This window comes from Olea europaea, chromosome 10, assembly GCF_002742605.1.
Source record: "Olea europaea var. sylvestris chromosome 10, O_europaea_v1, whole genome shotgun sequence".
NCBI classification, from domain to species: domain Eukaryota; kingdom Viridiplantae; phylum Streptophyta; class Magnoliopsida; order Lamiales; family Oleaceae; genus Olea; species Olea europaea.
The window spans coordinates 29,328,241-29,347,848 of NC_036246.1; the positions used below are offsets into that span (position 1 = coordinate 29,328,241).

General features: G+C 31.9%; 1 protein-coding gene and 1 long non-coding RNA gene across 3 annotated transcripts; both read right to left on the minus strand.

Moving 5' to 3' along the window:
- Positions 1-5,966: 5,966 nt before the first annotated feature.
- LOC111401770 lies at positions 5,967-9,592 on the minus strand. Its single transcript, XR_002704101.1, has 7 exons — positions 8,722-9,592; positions 8,464-8,620; positions 7,580-8,355; positions 7,288-7,409; positions 6,863-7,198; positions 6,602-6,705; positions 5,967-6,157 (listed from the first exon to the last, which is right to left on the minus strand). It is a non-coding gene; the product is annotated as an uncharacterized LOC111401770 (long non-coding RNA).
- Positions 9,593-10,768: 1,176 nt separating this feature from the next.
- On the minus strand, positions 10,769-18,691 carry LOC111401769. Of its 2 annotated transcripts, none has more exons than XM_023029659.1 (5): positions 18,503-18,691; positions 18,369-18,419; positions 15,517-15,612; positions 14,567-14,806; positions 10,769-14,460 (listed from the first exon to the last, which is right to left on the minus strand). In XM_023029659.1, the coding sequence occupies exon 5, from the start codon at positions 12,816-12,818 to the stop codon at positions 11,916-11,918; it is 903 nt and encodes a 300-aa protein (XP_022885427.1). In that variant the 5' UTR covers positions 12,819-14,460; positions 14,567-14,806; positions 15,517-15,612; positions 18,369-18,419; positions 18,503-18,691; the 3' UTR covers positions 10,769-11,915. The 2 variants fall into 2 exon arrangements, with proteins under 2 accessions (XP_022885427.1, XP_022885426.1); XM_023029658.1 differs by having other exon boundaries at positions 15,465-15,612.
- Between the last annotated feature and the right edge of the window lie 917 nt (positions 18,692-19,608).

Genomic DNA, 19,608 nt, shown 5'->3' on the forward strand with positions numbered 1-19,608 from the left:
TGAGTAATCATATGTACTTTAGGAGGGCATATTGGATGCCAACAACCAAATCAAGCCTTTTGATTACTACTGCAATCTAAGAATTGTTTTTAGGCATGAAAAATTAGTTATATCCTTGAGTAGTCCTTTCCAGAGATACCTACTGATGACTCAATTAAGAAAGAGGTGATTGTTATAATAAACATGAAGACGACGATAGTACTGCACATGTGTGATGCTTGTAACTATGTTATCTGAGTTATAAAAGCAACATGAGAGTATAGATGCTAACACATGATTTTTCATTTCAAAGAGTTGTATGATAATAATCGTATGTAGAGGGATATGAGACATCCAAGTAATTATACCGATGCAACATGATAGAGAAATCTTCGGTCAGTGCTCGCGTACTGAAAATGATTGGCATTGAGAAGTTGTCTCAATAGGGTTTAGGCATAAACCATAAACTAAGTATTGACTTAGTTCTATTCACAATTTATTATGAATTTAACATGAATGAGCTTGAATGCACACTTATTAAATTGCCGAATATGCTTAAGACTGTTCAGCCAGATATCAAAGTTAGTAATGGGCATGCCATTGATTTCTCTAAGGGTACTAAGAGGAAGTCTAAAGGGCCTTTAGGAAAGAATCAAAGATGGTTAAAAAGGTCAAAGCGAAGAAGGACAATACCAAATCTAGTGAAATATATTTTCATTATAGAATGAAAGGTTATTGGAAGAAATACTATAAGGCTTATGTCTACTTCATTAGTTTCATAGATATTTGATACCATAAATGGATCTAATATTTGTATAAATTGCAGAAACTAAATAAAAGTAGATTATTGCAAAAGGAAGAAGTTGAATTGCACATTGAAAATGAACAAAGGTTGCTACATTGCCTAAAGAAGTATACTTCTTGCCACTGCCTTTATACTTAGTATTAGAATTAGAGAAATGTTATTTTATTCTCACCATTACCAAGAACATTATTTGAATTTTATATTTGGACATGAGTTATTTTAATGTTAAAGATAATTATTGCTCCTTTTTGTCTCGATAAGATTTTAATGGTTATGGTAAATTACAAAATGACATTTATATTCTAAATACTAAGTATTCTATTACAAATATAGAAGTTGAAAGGCATAAAAATGATATTTTGAATAACACCTATATCTGGTATTGCAGATTTGGTCACATAAATGAAAAGCAATTTGGAATTACATAAAGATGCAAATTTGAGGTCAACTAATTTTGAATCATTTGACAAATGTGAATCATGCCTATTAGGCACAATGAACAAATCTCCTTTTACTTGAAAAGGTGAAAAATCTGCACAATTACTAGGTTTAATACATAGTGATGTATTTAGACCCATGCCAATAAATGTCAGATGGGGTTTCTCCTATTTCATCACAATTACTAACGACTGTTTCAGAGATGGTCATGTATACTTGATAAAATTCAAGCATAAAGCTCTTTAAATATTCAAGGGATTCAAGCTAGAAATAAATAAACAAATAGGTGAAAGGATTCTCACATTAAGACGGTATCATCTCATCAGAGAGATAATACAAAGAAATGACATAAAGAAGGAACGAATTCTCATAGTTGATAATATTGCAGATCCACTGACAAAGAGCTGTCGTAATATAAACATGATTGTAATGTAGATTATTATGGTATTAGATATATAAGTAATTGAATCTAGTGCAAGTCGGAGTTTGTAAGTGTTATGCTCTAGGTCCAATTAACTTTGGACATAAGCACTTTTAATATATATTTGATAGAATTTTATGACAGATATATTATTTAATTAAAATCCAGTTAAATAAAATAATAGAGTCCGTGGATTCAAATTTTGGTAATTTGTTAATCACAAGGATTTGTGATTGTAAGAAACAGATATCGTTATTACAGATAGACCATCACTTGTGGCATTTCTTGTGAAGTAAGAAGTTCATCTCACAAGTTAAAGTGTGGTGACACTTAAATTAATAAGTGGATGTTTATCATAGAACAAAACATTGGAGACCCGCTGGGGATTCCACATGAATATCTATTTGAGTGTCAGTGGTTAATCTCTAACATTCGGTAGTGAAATTGGTCCTTTGATTTGAGGTCATCATGGTGTCTTATATGAGGGCAATCATACTTTGGTGATGTTGAATGTTGCTCAAGAAATTTAAATTGTTAAACGATTTTGACAATCTTGTGCATCTACAGTAACTTGAGAACTTCAGTTGCCTTTTTATTCGCAAGCTTAATCAAGTAAATCGGACTCCTCTGCCGGAGAACATTGCTTATCTAACATTGAGTGATTGTAGAATATCTTGGAAAAATATTATGATTATCGGTTCACTGCTCAATCTTGAAGCGCTCAGACTCAAAAGTATTAGCTTCGAAAGTCCTACTTAGGAACCAAATGAAGGGGATTTTCTTTGATTAAAACTACTGCTACTTAGTGAATCTAATCCAGCGCATTGGAGAGCCAATGGAATACACGTCCCAAGTCATCAGCACCTAAGTCTGTACTGCTCTGAACTATAGAAATCCCTTCTGGAATTGGAGAAATTCCAACTCTTAAAGGTAATCGAATTAACTAGATGCATATCCCCTATTGTGAGTTCTGTAAGTGTTATGCTCTAGATCCAATTGATTTAGGTTGTAAAACTTTTAATATGTTTAATATATTTATTTTTGGCAAGATTTACTATTTATTTAAATTAATATTCTGATGAATAATGTTAAATAATAGAGTCCGAAAATTTAAGTTTCAGTAATTTGATAATCACAATAAGTTGTGATTGTAAGATGCAATTTACATATGATTGGATTTTAAATAATCTATGGTCGTAAGTAATAACGAGATATGAATATCGTTATTATGGATAGACCATCACGTGTAGTATTTTTTACTTGTGAAGTAAATAGCTGATCTCACAAGCTAAAGTATGGTGACACTTAAATAAATACGTGGATGTTTTGTTATAGAAAAAACATTGGAGACCCACTAAGAGATTCCATATGGATAACTATCTGAGTGTCAGTGATTATTCTCTAACGCTCAGTAGTGGAATTGGTCCTTTGACTTGATGTCGTCATAGTGCCTTGTATGAGGATAGTCATGTTTTGACGTTGTTGGATGTTGCTCTACCAAGGGCTACTTATACATCATCGTTCAGGTATATCAATAATCATATGAAAGTTGTGAATCACCAATAGAGGATTCATCACTCTTAGATGGTAAGAGATTATAATCTACATTTCATTCAATTAAGTCGATTACGAAATTCTTGGCAAAGGTGTACTGAGAAGTCAAAAAGGATATTTTCGACTTATATTGATTTAATAGTGGAATGAAATATATGATCGATGATCGAGATTAACACACTTCCATATCTCCTAATTGATTAGATCATATTGACGAAGGGATTATAGTTTCATGGTAAACGAACGAGTTTGGTTTTATCATACCATGTATTGCCTTGACACATTTCTAGATGTCAACCTGGGATGACAAGTGTGAATTGTTGATAAATTAAAAGGTTATTTTTATTTATGAAATTTTGATTAGATTAAAATAATATTTTACGTCGTTAGGTATCGTGATCGGAAACCTGATGGGTCGTTCACAAAAGAGAATTGAAAGATTGTAATTTGTCAATTAATTAATTAATTAAATTACTTGGATTAATTAATTCATGGACTGAATTTAATTAAATAGATTAATTAAATATTGAATTGGGTGAGACCAAGCCCATATGGGCTTATATAAATACATGGTTAAGGTTTTCAATTTGTAGAGATTCTCATAATTCTTGCTAGCACAAGAGGAGAAAATAGTGGTGGGTACAATCTATTCTCTGTGTGGAATTTTATTAAAGGCTAGACAATTGGATAGTCGTGGGTGACAGATCAATGCTGCTGGAGCAAGGGAAAAGCAAAGGAGTTTGCAGATCTCGAAAAAGTATAACTTTTATCAAAATTCCTATCTAAATATAAAGATGATTTCTGGTGGGAATTGAAATTTGTTTTTAATTTCGTTGTGCATGATAAATAAATCTTCAACAGTGGTATCAGAGCCAACTTTGTGTTTGTTATGAATTGATTTGCATATTGATAAAATCAAAAGTTGATTTATACATGCCATTCTTGAATCTAGCAATTATTGAATTTATTTTATGTTCAAAATTGGTTTTGAAAAAATTAATAATAATGGACCGATGGCGGGCGGGCGCTGCTAGCAGTTCATTGTCGTTGCTATTTGGGTAGTGCGAGCCCGCCCCCATCTTGCTATTTAGTGGGTAACGGCGGCGCCACCAAAAAAATAGAAAAAAATTTTGGCTTTAGGCTTTTGGGTGAGAGCTTCTAGGGAAATTTGAGAAATTCAAGGTCCTCATCTGCAATTTTGAATTCAGGGTCAAGTTGCAACTTTTAAATGGAGGGCTTCTACGTAATTTTCAAAATTATAGGATCATGCTTATAATTTTAGACTAGGGTCCATTTGTAATTTTTAAAAGGGTTTTAAAATTTTGTTTTTAATTGGGTTTGACCCATATTTTAATTTGGATCCAAAAACTAAAATTTTATTTAAAATTGAGACTTATATTTTTGTTAAAATTAGATTTTAACTTAAACATTTAATTTTGACCCTAAATTGAATTTTGTTTTATTTAATGAATTTTTTCCTAAATTAAAATATTAATTATATATTAGAGTTGGACTCTAATCCAATGTTAATTAAAATTTGATTTTAATTAATAATATTCCCCAATATATATTAAAATTGGAGTATGACTCTAATTTAATAATTAATTAAAATTTGATTTTAATTAAATTATTCCACCCTAAATTCTTTTAAAGAATTAGAGTTTGACTCTAATTTAATATTTAATTAAAAATTGATTTTAATTAAATAACTTCACCCAATAATTATGGAATTAGAGTTGGACTCTAATTCAAGATTTAAATAAAATTTGATTTTAATTAAATAGGCCTACCAATTAAGTTAATTAATTAATATAATTAATTAATTATTTCGATCCACTTACTTAAATGAGTTTTGACGACTATAATTGCTAGATTATTGAGACATTGCATATAATATTAGATATTATATAGAAAACATTTATGTTATGAATATCTATTAAAGGAAGATTATGGGCTCGAACATATGGATGTGTTGAATGGTTAATTCAATTCTTGTCGTTTTATGGGTCTGCGAGCTTTTAATTTTTTTGGACATGGGAGTCCGTTATTATTGTTGTTGTTATGGGCCTGCGAGCTCTTTATTATTTTTGGATTTGCGAGTCCGTTGTTATTATTATTATGGACTTGTGAGTCTAATTTCATTTAGGTCTACGTGCCAATTAGTATAGGATACATGTTGCAACTGGACTAATTGAAGACACAAGAAAAGGAGGAAAAACCATGGAGATGGTGCATTGATATTGTTTCAATGCTATACCCCCTAGGAATTGACCAACTAATTTTTCTCTTTTCTCGGGAAAATTAGATAGAATAAGTCCATGATCATCAATACTATTATATGTATATTTATTTTGCATAGTTGATGCATGATTACACACGCGCGCGCGCACTAGTGGGACGCACGTGCCTTGCACGTGCATTGGTAAAATTGGCTAAGTAATAGCGTGGAGTGATCTTGGTGATTTTGAGACATCATTTACTGAATCTTGTTTAGTAATACTGATAATTGAAACGTAAAACTTAAGGTAGATTAGCACACATTGTAAGGTAATATTTATAATAAGTAGAAATATTTCTCTCGAAAGAAATGTTTGATAATAACATTGTTACACAAGAAAAGAAAAAAAAAAGAACTGTCTTTGGTTATTCATAATTTTGAGATGCTTTGTTATAAAAGTCTTTTGATGCTGTAACATGATCAATTTATTTGATAGAAGAATTTTTTATCAGCAATTTTATTCGTGTTAATGCTTCTCAAAGGAGTCTGAATTAACAAAACTAAGGTAAACTATAAAATAACATTCTCAGGAAGAAACACTGGATGATTTATATATATATATACACATTTCAAAAGCATTGATATCCCATAATAGTTAAGCCACAAGCTAAACCATCATGAAGCTCGTTATACATTCTTGCTAAGCTTAAACGTCATGGAAGAGTTGTAGGCAAAAGCAGTGCTACAAAATGAAACAAAGTAACATGTCAAAAGCAGCATGAAGTTTCCGTAACGAGTGCCACAAAAATTAAATAAAGTTTTTTGAAGGTTATTATGCTAGAATTATTTATATGCTGTCAAAAGATGTAAATGGAATTTTGAAGTTGTAGCATTGATGTTGCCTTCAAATACGTATGATGATGATTACTTAAGTTTTCCTTTCGCTAGAACGCGATCATTTTCTGAGTTGGAGGTAGAATTTTTTGTCTGAGCTTTTATGTTTGGAAGTGCTGGCTCACTTGAAGTTTGAAACAATGAACATTTTGCAGATGGTGGTAACACTTCTTGATTATCAGAACTGTTGTTTACTTCATTAGGGCATTGGAAACCTTTCTTTTTCTCACTTGATTGTTCTATGTCATCAGCAATAATAGACAATGCATTGAGGACAAATATAATCTCATACTTGTACTCTGTAGCGTTTGGCTCCAGTTGTGTGACTTTGAGATAAAAGATAAGTTCTTCTTCAGGATTTAGTTGAACGAACTCATTAATGTTTGGATCACTTGCCTGCAGAAAGTGAGGATTGAAAAATTACCATTAGTATGTACGAGTGATTGAAGTTGACATAGTTAGGGAATGATATATGCGCTTATTGATTTAGAATGTTTCATTAAAGTCTCAACATTATTCTTCAATAGTATCTCAGCAGAGTCACCAATCGCACCTGTAATTAAGATTCCACTTGCATCTTCTAACTGTACATTAGCATTTGCCCTATGATAATGGAGATTGAGATCATTATTATTAAGAAAAAAGATTGAAATGGAAGAACCTGTGTGAAGTTTAACAAGGTATTTCTTTAAGTGGTACAAATCGGAAAGGAATTTAGTGAGGATTACCTAGGGACAGCCTTTGCGGAAGTATATTTGCAGTAAATACATGGAAAAGTCTTACCAAAATTTTCGTGGCTAACTTTATTGCAATTGCTACATGACATGTACCAGAAAGCTTGCTTTGTTGTCTTGATGGTTGCTTTGGCTTTGATCCAGAAGTATTTGTGCTGTGTAAACATAATGAAATAACATAAAATGTAATTATTTAAGATAGGAGAAAAAAATATAGTGTGCAGAATAAAGTTAAATAAATTACCCCTAGTAGCTGTTCTTTTATATTTTATATCTGCATAAATTTCTTGTGAGCTGGAGGAGATAGATTAGTTGGTGTTACTCTCCAGTGCGATTTCATTCAGTTCCTCAGAATGTGCTTCAACCCTTGCATTATATGATATGATTATAAAAAGAGAATTATTAGGGAACAATAATCGAAGTAGTAGGAAAAAAATAACAATGGGGTTTGAATACATGAATGTTGATGATGACATATAGTTGATATAAATTTACAACAAAATATTTTCTGTACTGCCCAAGGTACTTGTATTTACCATGCTCGGAATTCCACAACTTTGTTGAATCTAGCATCGATAAAGAAGGTGCTATTTATTTTGGTTGAAAGTGTAAGGCCTGTAGCGAACACCTAACATTAGTTGTTGCTTGTACATAATCATGGCAATTTTCATGGACAATATTAAGCTGCACAGTAAGACATAAGAAGTAGCACCATTAAATGATGAAACTTTCAACTAGTTGGTTAAGATCACAAGCAGAAGCACATTCTTTTTTGACATAACTATTCCACATTGTTAAGATGATTGTATGGAAGCTTTTATCTATCAGTAAAACATCTTGCACATACGTTTGGTTTCCAAATTGTGTTTGAATGAGTTATTTTGGAAGCATGTCAATAGCAACTGCTAGTACGCCTATATAGATATTATTTGTAGCAGCATCAGTTAAATGTTAATAAATACGATAAGCGAATATGAATGTACTGAAGTAAAAAGATAAGATATAGCTACGAAAAAATATAGAAAGAGGTAGCAGAAAGAACTTATGTTGTTGTTGCAGTCCATGAATTTATCTAGATCTTCAAATGGAGTAAATGTGTATGTTGAAAACAAGAATTCCAGATTATTTTCATTAACTTCTTCAACTCGTGTCTTTCCAGATATTGTCCATTGCATGTCACCATTTGAAGCTCAATATTCAGGTTTGGTGTCTTTAACGAGAGCATTTGAAATGATGTATGTTTTGCTCAAAAGAAGCTGATCTTCGAAGGCAATAATGTTTCCATCATAAGTGTTCTTTGCACTTTATTTCCCTATGGCAAGTAAAAATGGAAAGTATCATAAATTTTGATTTACATAGTAATGTTTACCTTAAAAAAAAAATGACGACAGATTACATTGTTTTGTTTGAAAGCATTTACCTTGAGATCCATAAGTACCATGTTTTGATATTTATTGTTACTGTTTCTTGCTTGCTTTGGCGCCAACTTTACTGCAACTATTACCTTAGCTTGCCAGTTCTTTTCACTAAGGTTGATTTTTGGGATTAACTTGTAGTTTTCTATCATTCTATTGAGTCTGGAAGAACGATAAAAAGATTAATGAAAGCTATTGAAGAATCATTAAATGTACTAATAAATATGTAGAAGATATGCACATTTCTTTTTATATATACTTACCAGAAAACTGAGGTGGTTGATGGCCTTTGTTCTTCTTTCAAAGGTGATGATGCAGAAATGTATATGGTTTGAAGCCTATGTATATGTGTGTGTGTATATATATATATATATATATATATATATAGGAGTGTACTGTATTTTTTTTAGAAGTAACATTACGCTTACTCCAGATTTTTGGGAAAAGATAAAGGAAATAGGGAGTACTGCGTACAGCCCTTGAATCAGAGTCTGATATATCAGTATGGTTCGAGTGCAGGATTGTACCAGGTGACTGCTGAAAAATATAGTTGTCATGTCAAAAAGGAAACTGACAGTAAAAGAAGTATGGGTACCATATCAGAGTGCAGAAATGTTATGACGCTTCAGTTTGTGATTGTGACAATAAATATGCATATTTTTTTACTGCATAATTTTCTGAAAATGTGTCTGCAAAAATATGCATAATCTTCCTCTAAGATCATTGCTCAGATTGGTAGGCATAAAATATAAAGCTAAAAAAACAAATCTCAAATCCCAAGAAAGAGTAAATCATGTGAAAAAAAGATTAAGCAAAAAGCTATGGAGAAAAGTCACTAGAAGCTTCTGAGAAATAGAGTTACTTCAAATACAACACTGATTTCGAAGATGAACAACAGCAAAGATATAATAAAATCAGACCGCTAAATAAAATAAAAACAAAGCAAATAACTTGTCATCGTCACCTTGTTTTGTTTCTCAATTCTTCATAGAATTTACTGTTCAAGCATTTAAATAGCAAATCAAAGATAATTTAAAAACCATAATTGTAACATCTTGTTCTATGAAGCAAAAAAAGTAAAAGGTCATTTATAATGAAAAAAGGGAATAAATATTTTCATAAAATGGAACCAATCAAAAATTAAAAAAAGAAAAAAAAAGAAAAAGGATATCACAAAGAAACTGACCAATTCTAAAAGAATAATCATTTGGGCTTCCTAAAAGAAAAATGAGCAATCGTAAACCTCCGGTGTTCTCTTGCTGTTTCTCCAACATTGATATCCTCTCCTAGTTATGAGGTTGTCGATTCTGGAAACACTAGTAGTTCAAACTGGTAGTTCAAATGAGCAAGAACGAACGATTTTTATAAAACGTATACTCCACATTACTTTGAAAATGCTCTTAAAAAAAGGCTATAAAGATGTTATCAGAGCAAGAATTTCTTGGTGCACAACATTTTTTGTGCATGTATTATGTGTTGTAGATTTCTCTGATGGCTTTATCAAAACTTCAATAGCTTTACTTGTTTTGGCTCTCAACAAAGCAACTTACAATTGTCCGTGAGAAAATACAGGCTCTGGAAGATAAAGCTCAACGAAATCTAAAGTTTGACCTTGGGACTTGTTTATTGTCATTGCAAAACATGGATGGATTGGGAATTAATTCTCTTAAAAGGATTTGAAGTTCTATCACTTTCAAGCGGTAACAACGGAATTCTAGGTAAAAACACTCGCTTTCCACGGTATTCTCCAGTAGCAATTTCTGCATCAATGACATTTCTTTCAAATCTTCGACAAACAAGTCTTGTTCCATTGCATAAATCTTTAGACATATTAATATTTCGAAGTAACATAACAGGACAATTCTGTTTTAATGTGAGTTCATGTGGTGGAATACCATTTGGAGTTGGCGTATTTAGAAAATCTTCTTGGATACTCTGTTCGGATTTGTTAATGGCTTCATCAAAGCTGTAATATGTAAATATCTTTTCGAGAATTTCCTTTAGTAAAATATTTTTATTTGATTGACATATTCATTTCTCGATGTCAAAATGACTCTATTAATCATAGTATCTAGATTTTCTATGTAATTTTCTATATTTGGAAAAACTACGTTAATCAAATTTTTCAAAGATTGAAATTCATCCTCAAATTGTATTGTTATATCAAATGGAAGTTTAATCATCCGACGTGAGCGTTCTTTCTCTGTACCATTTTCGATACTAAGTAAATATTTACAGAACAAAGGATCCAATTGAGCTCTCATATTTTGAACAAATGGTAAATGGGTAAAAGAAGGCCACAAATACGAATAAACCAATCTCGCTTTCATTACATCTTTTTTTCCTCTTCAAACAAATGGTAAAACCTAACGAAAATCTCCTCCTAATACAATTACTTTTCCACCAAATGGCACATCTTGTTCGTTTACATCTCTTAACATTTTATCTAAAGCCTCCATAGCGCAACGATTTACATTGGTGCCTCATCCCATATGATTAGTTTAGTCATTCTGAAAAGGTTTGCTAATGCAGACTGTTTACTAATAAAACAACCAATATCATCAGTTATTTCTAAAGGAATTTTAAATCTAGAATGTGCAGTTCTACCACCTGGTAATAAGCAATAAGATTTCTTGATCTTACAGCTGCCAATAAAGCTTTGTACAAATATGTTTTACCCGTCCCACCAGGGCCATCAACAAAAAACATGCCACTATAATCATTTACAATCTGGTGTAAAATAGTGTTATAAGCATACAGTTGCTCTTTATTTAAAGTGTTTGTATCAAGACTGTCACCTCGATTACCACCATTTCTCAGCTCTTCAGAAATCATGGTAGCCAACGTTTCGTCTTCTCCCATGCTTATATCAAATGACACTAATTGGTAATCGTTTATACTTTTGTTCAATGGTTCTAACATAGAATTTATACACTTTAATGCCTTTAATTGGGCAACACTAATTGACATACCTTGTTGTATGAAATTTTCAAACATATAACTTTTAAACTTATCCCATAGCAAATGTGGATTGTTAGGACTACAAAAGGTCAATATGGTAGCAAATAATCTACGCAATAAAAGGGGCATTTGGTAAACAATTACTTCTGCTAAACATTGCTCACAATTAATATCGTCGCTTAATAAACCATGTAAAAGAGCTGCTTCATGGAATGGGGATGCCAATACACCATTTACAATTCTTAATTGTTCAAAAGAAGTTGATTCCTTAATGTGGTTTAACAAAAGACATAAGTAATATCTTTCACCTTCAGATGACTATTCTACCAATTACATTCTTTTGCTTTCTAGGAGTCCAAATTCGTTCACTCGCATCCCACACAAAATACGAAGGGAAATCTTTATATGTAAGTGTCTTAGCTTTTTCATATGTGATATTGGTACCATAGAATTCCGTTAATGTTGTTTTTCGTGCATGATCTCTACTAATAACTGCCTACGAATTATCAGTATCTCTATATGTAATGAGTTGATGGTCTTCAAGATGTAATTGTAGTGAAACAACTGATGGAGACATTTCAGACAGCATAAATCCATAAATTCTCCACATCGCTTTAGGTGGAGAAATCCACTTAACAGTTTGATATTTGGAAATTTCATCAATATCAACATCTTGTTCATTGTCGTTTATGGAAAAAGTTATTCGATCATGTCCTTTATAAACATATTTATATAAATATTTGACAACTTTAACAGTTGAACATATTTTTATGTTGATATGACGATCATATTTAGCTGTTAAATAGGGATTGTAAGGTACAACCCATTTATTATCTAGTAAATGTCCTCTGACTTTAACTTGTTGACCATCATTGCGACAACTATATTGTGGATATGAATTGTCACCAAGTAAAGTTGTTATAACATATTCTCTTGGATATTTATTTTTGAATATTTTATTATTTTCCATACAAACATTATTCGGATTTAGTGTTCCAGAAGGACCGTGCAACATATGTTTAACAACAATAGGATGTAAATGGGGGTAACGATTTTTTTCTGGAATCTTACAACAAACAATTTTATCAACTAAATCAACTGAAGTAACTTTTGATCTAGATTTAAAAATCAACAAAAAATGAGCATGTGCTAAACCTCTCTTTTGAAATTCGATTACGTATACGTATGCAACAATAGGACCTAAAATATGTCTTCTAAACAGATCATTTTTTAGCTCCTCGAATTTAGCTCTAAATATTCGTGTGAGCAAATATGGTCTATTTTGCTTTTCATCATTATGCCTTAGTTCTTGCTCTATTTCTGGCCAATTAGGATTGCAAGTTATTGTTAAAAATACATCAGGTTTACCATATCTTTGAACTAACGCCATTCCGTCCATATATCGTTTTCTATTATCCCTAGGTCTACCTATGAATGATGACGGTAAAATAATTTTTCGACCGATCTTATAACCTCTACTTTCACCTATTTCAACATTATCAATAATTCCATGATAAAGTTCAGCCCGTATTTGTTTTAGGTTATTGTAAAAGTAATCTAGTCTAACAGTTTCAATTTTCACATATATATCAACAACATATTGTTAAAAAAGCCTACCAGCATGGAGAAAAATACAATTGCTTGAATTTTGAACCTATAATCTATAACAATAATACCCATGACAAGATACATGTGATCGTCTCTTTCCCCTCTCCATAACTACAACAGAAAGGAAAAATTTAAACAGGAACATTTTTAAGAAAGATAAATTAATACAAAAATAGTTCTGAAGTTATTAACCTTGATTCTCCCTTTCAATCAATTCATTTGCAGAATTTATGTTATTGATGTTTAAAAGGTCCTCTTGTGCAGAACAAGAACGAAACATTTCCTTATTCAATCTTTGAATACCCTCATGCAATCCAGACTCACCATAAGGAAAGAGTAATGGGTATTGAAGCGGATCATAACAACCAAAATAATAATGCACTCTATGTGAAGCGCCAGGATGACCATAGATCGATATATCATGAATTCTATTGTCTGTAGATGGATCATTATCAACCCAAACTGCAGCTACTTGTGAAACTGTTGGTGTTTTGTAGACTTTTTGGTCTAGACCAGGATAACATCTCACTTATATTCGACATGTATCCAAACTATCGATATTGCTCAATGAACGAAAGAACTTAGAGTAAGGATTAATCGTTTGGATATCAATTAAGATTCGTAAAGTTGATTCACAAAATTTATCTGAAATTTTCAATCAATTTGGTAATTCATTTTCAGTATCATAAAAGTATAAATGTAAATAAGTTGGATTATTATTAGATGGTAAAAGTTGGTTTATGTAATGATATACTTGTCCTTGGACACTAAATGTATAAATACCTTTATTAATCTTACACAAATCTTTGTCATATTTGACACCAAATGCAAAATGGTTGTTATAAGTTCTTGCGAATTTTTTGATATTCAATGCTTCGACTGAACTTGAAGTAAATAATTCATATAATTCATTAGATACACTATGTATATGCAATTTAAGTTTCCCATCGGAACAACAGAACCCTTTACTCTCTCTATGAAATTTTTTGGCACCACAATGTTCACAAATAGTTGGCTGCACAAGCACATGAGATTTAGTAGGAATGTTCAGCAAACTAAATTTTGTAGTACGTTCATTCCTTTGTATAACTTTATCAGCTCTAAGTTGATTTTGTTCATAGTCGTATTGACCGTCAACTCTCCGTTTTGACATACAAGTTATATTCAAATTATAGGTTTCGAAGACATACTATAATTATAGCTGGCAACTACAATAAAATGAAGCGTCATTAATATAAAAAAATATACAGTTTAACATTTTAGCAATGAGGGATAAAGACGGCTCATGAGATGAATTTCAAGTTAACAAACATAGGTAATCAAACGGCGGAAATCTGTAAATTTACCTCTTTCAGGTTCAAAACCAGCTTGATCTGAAACATTATGCATGGAACCTCGAAGTTCAAGCCCTATAAACTGGTGTCCACAGTTCTCTTGAGTTGGACATATCGGTAAAAAAAATAGTCAACATTTTTTATCGTAGATAAAAAGAAAGAAAAAGGAAAATCAAGAATTATGTCTCTAACATAATATTCTTACCTCTTGACATTGTAAAACGTTTAGATTTTATCCTTTGCATTTCATAACTAGTCTGTAATTCATGTTTAGTGACAAGTAATTCGGTACACCTTTTTTTCCGTGAATTTACTTTCATTGGAACAAATGTACCACTAAAACCTTCACTATGCAACTGTTGAGCCACATCCACATCAATGACCTCGCGCTCAACACCCTGAGTGGAGCTGCTATCTTTAACATCTATAATCTCTTTTTCACCATCTGTACCAATTACAACAAATATAATCATTCTTCACAAATAATAAACAAAATTGCAAAAGAAAATCAGGAATGACATATAGCCAAGTGTGAAACTTAGCGTTCTGATTTTTCTTATTCAAGTTCAGTTCAATTTCTTATTAAGGACAATGGATATTGTATGTCTGTCTCAATTATAAATACACTTTGACTTCTGAGTTACTTACTGTGTGTGACTTATTAGAATCTAGTAAGTTTGTAACAGTAGTTAATTATGAAGCCTTAACCATACACACATTTAATGATTTATTGCAGAAGCTTTTATAATAATCACTTCAAATTCTTCTACTTGTTCTTTTCTTTCTTCAATTTCAAGTTTTGATTAACAATGGATGCATTCATCATTACTTAATTGTTTCTAGATCTATGATTGGTGCATTAGTAAATTCTATTGATCTATTAACAACAAAAAGTGCACAGTCCAAATTTAACTACTTTATCTCCCACATAATTATTCATTGATTCATTAACTGTATTCACATTTACCATAAAATTTATTTTATTTATTTTCTTTTGCAGAAATTTATTTTCCAATAGACATAATTTATAAGAAGAGATCACATTTTCTGAGTTCAAGTAGCTACATCCATAAAAATAAAAAAATGCAAGAGATGTTCCAAACCCATAGGAGTTTGTTGGTTGCAAAAACTAAATGCTCTTTATCCAAGTTTTACACGTGCGTTTTGCATGAGCGGATGAACAAAGCTTCTATGCATTGAAAGAACTTCAATTTCAGGGCCATCCTTTTCGTTGAAAGCTTCCAACTCAGCCTGCAATTGACCATTTTCATTAGAAGCACTCGCAAAAATGAAATGTCTCAGTATGTAAGGTCATTCCTTGCACAATCCTTACATATAACAATTAATATTAGAAAATTAATAGGTTCTACATAGCAATCAAGGCTATTACATTACGAGAAACACATAGTAGCTGTATATAAAAGAATGATGAACAGTAGCAGAATTAAGTATATCATAAGGCTATTACATTACATGAAACACACAGCGATTGTATATAAAAGAATGATGAATAGTAGCAGAATTAAGTATTTCTTTTATATATATATATATATATATATAACTACTAATATTAAAAATTGATAGGTTCTAAATAGCAATCGAGGCTATTACATCATGGGAAACATACAAAGGTGGTATATAAAAGAAGGATGAACAGTAGCAGAATCAAGTATCTTTTTTGTTCTATAGGGATAGCAATAGGGAGAAGGACACTGAGGATAGACGAGTTTAAAGCTCACACTAGTGTGTACTAAAAATCCACATCAATCACATACTTCTTTGTGCAGATTTTGTAATGTATGAAAACTTTCTACTATGATTAGGGAAGTAATGGAAGTTCAATACATAACAATTAGTTTACACATGAATTCTCAGAACGAAAATACACACAGACAATACAGTTCTGGTGGTTTTACAAACAGGCATAATTTATGAACCCCGAATGTAGAATAAAGAACGAGATCTCAGCTAAGAAAGCTATGATACCTAAGAAAACTATCTAGCCCCACAATAAATCAAGTGAGAAGAAGGTAAGGTTTTTCCCTCTTCTATGAGCCTAAGCTAAGCTCATCTTAAGAAGATACAGGAAATATAAGATTTTTATGAGTCAAAAGTTAGAATTTTCCCTGCAATGTGAGAGGAGAAAGAGAGGGAAAATATGGTGCAAAACAAGAGTCAAGCGTGGAATGAAGGAAAAAGAACAAAAGAGGAAGAAAATACAATACTTCTCATCAAAGAGAGAGGGAAGGGAAAAAAATCCAAAATTTACAAATCGACAAGTGGGAAAAAGTTAGAGAAACGTTACTCGAGTTTAGGATTAAGTGAGGATTAACATCCCCAAACAAATAATTACAAAAAAATCCCTCAAGATTGAGTCCCTGGCGAAGATATATGTTGTGGTGCTTCAACTCGTGGAACCTAAGCATCAGCAACCGTGGTATTCTCATTTTTATGGACCTCAACGAGGAAGCGCTGCAGCAGAACTAAAAGCATACTTTGTAATTCTGCTTTGACATCTCATGAAACTTTTGAGAAGATTTCTGAAAAGCCTTGGAGAGGGAGGAGCGGATAGGTTGAGTGGAAAAAGAAAGACCCGAGCAAGAGAGTTGGAAAGAGAGAGTGTAGAAGAAGAAGAAAAAGAAAAAGAGAAAGAGAAAGGAAAAGTAAGAGAAAGACGATAGAAGTCTCTCTGCATATATCTGAAACAAACAGTAAAAACCAAAGGAAAAATAGGATGAATACGCTAGAATGAAGTCCCTCTTTTATTGTATAGGGATATATATAATGAACACTCCCAACAAAAAACATAAATATATGCACTCAAGAAATAGAGAAATTGAAAATACATATCACTTTGAAACTTAAGCAAGTACCCAGAAGAAAGAATTGAACACAAAAATGACAGTCTACACATAGGAAGCTCAAAATTCATGGATCAATCTAAGAGAAAGGAAAAGAACATTCTTCTGCTACAGAAAAAACATAGAAGAAGAAAAAATCTTTCGCCATTGCAAAACTAAAGGGAACATAAGAGTAAAAAGATAGACTTGAACGACAACAACAATATACATACTCTTTTAATAAAACCCAGATCAATGTGGAAATATTGCACATGCTAAAGCTCCAAAAAAAGAAAAAAAATCCAAAAGTAATAGATTCAAGAAATTAGGAGAGGGAAAAATGACTCCAAAACAGAAAGATTACATCTCTAGTGAAAATAAATACCATATCTTAATGAATAAATAGTGAAAATACCATACATAGACATATGTAGCTAAAATTGGTCGTTCAAAATGGACAAAAATGAATTAAGAAAAATAAACACTCACTATAATAGCATTAAATAAAGTTTTGCAGCCATCACTCAATAATGGTGAGATTTAGTTCCTTATTTTTCCTACTTTCTTCAATAACCTCATAGACAATTAATAAGTTTAAATAAACTGATGGAAAGAGAAAACAACAGAAAAGTCAGAAGAAGAAATATTAATCCCGTAAAAATCAAAAGTAGGGCACATCCAGAACAAACTACACAAAAACAAATGACTTTCTCCATTGTAAAACTAAAGGGAACACAAAAGTACGAAAATAGACTTTAACGGCAACAACAGTATATCTATTCTTGCTACAACCCAGAATGTAGATTAGTAAAGCAAGATCCCACATGCTAGAACCCCCACTTAAAAAAAATAAAAAAATTTTAAAAAAACCAAAAGGTACAGAGATTCAACAAATTATTAAAGTGAAAAATAACTCAAGAATAAAAAATTATCTCTCTAGTATGAAGATAAAAACCAACAAAAAAAAAGATTTCACGGGCGAGAACTGATCAAAAATTGAATGATCCTTCGAGCAACATCTGACATGCGCCTAAAAAAATATCAAATCCCAAAAATCATCCAAACTAAAATACAGAAACAAAAAATATGAACCTTTCTCTGCTACACGAAGAAAAAAAACATAGAGCACCAAAAGAGATTTAAACTGGCCAAAAAAAAAAAATTTACCTATTCACCCTACAAAGTGGAAACGAAGACCAGCAAGCAAGATCCCGCTGTCTGTGGGAAAAAAAATAGAAGATAATGACATATGAAAAAAGGGGGGGGGGGAAACCAAAAAAAAAAAAAATTAATAAAAGTACCTCTCTTCGGTGGAAAGATGAAAACTATCAACAAATTAAGATTCCACAGGTTATAATCGATAGAAACTTGAAAGGAATAAGATCTAAGACATTGCATAGTTGGAAAGAAGAAAAACTGTATAGTAGCAGCTACGACGGAGAGGAAGGAAGAAGAAAGTTTTGAGCTAGGGTTTCAACTACTTTCAAGGAGATAAGTTTTAGAGGTATGTTAAGCAAACACATAAGACATGTGAAGACAATGAGTTGTTGGCTTAATGATCTGAGAGTTGTACGGAGATACAATTGATAATAGTATCTACCCAAATGTTTTATTGATGTTTGTTGAGTATACTCAAGATTTGATATAACAGATAGGATCCCAGCCCACTGGGACTCAAATGTGGATTCCAATAATTTATGTATGAGGGTCATGAATTCATTTTAAACAGTGGAAACACGTTTAATTAAAGTCCATATTAAATTTGTGCAATGCATTGCAATACATATTAATTCTTTTTTTTTTGTCATTTACAGTTTTTGAATCATGATTAATCATATGAATTTGAGAGGCACACTAGATGCTAACAAATTGATCAGGCCAAATTTTCCCAATTGGCACCGCAATTTGAGAATCGTTCTCAAGTATGAGAAAATTGGGTATGTCCTTGAGCAGCCCCTTCCATACCTACTAAAAACTCCACTGAGGAAGAGGTGGTTGCATACAACAAACATAGTGATGACGATAACATTGCAGTACGTATGATGCTTGCAGCTATGTCACATGAGTTGCAGAAGCAACATGACGGTATGGATCTTACACTATGATTTTTCATCTCAAGGAGTTGTACGATGAACAACCATCTGTGGAGAGATATGAGACCTTCGAACAATTGTACTGGTGCAAAATGGCAGAGGGATCTTCAGTCAGTGCTCATGTACTGAAGATGATTGGTTTCATTGGGAAATTGGCTCAATTGGGTTTTATCATGGATCACAAACTAAGTATTGACTTAGTTCTACATGAATAGTTAATCATGAACTTCAATATAAATAAGATCTAATGCACACTCGTTGGTTGCTTAATATGCTTAAAACTATGGAGCCCAATGTCAAGGCTAGCACTATGT

Bases quoted from the DNA above. Each gene is read 5' to 3' on its own strand.
- LOC111401769 (XM_023029659.1), bottom strand. From the start codon at position 12,818: ATGGACGGAATGGCGTTAGTTCAAAGATATGGTAAACCTGATGTATTT.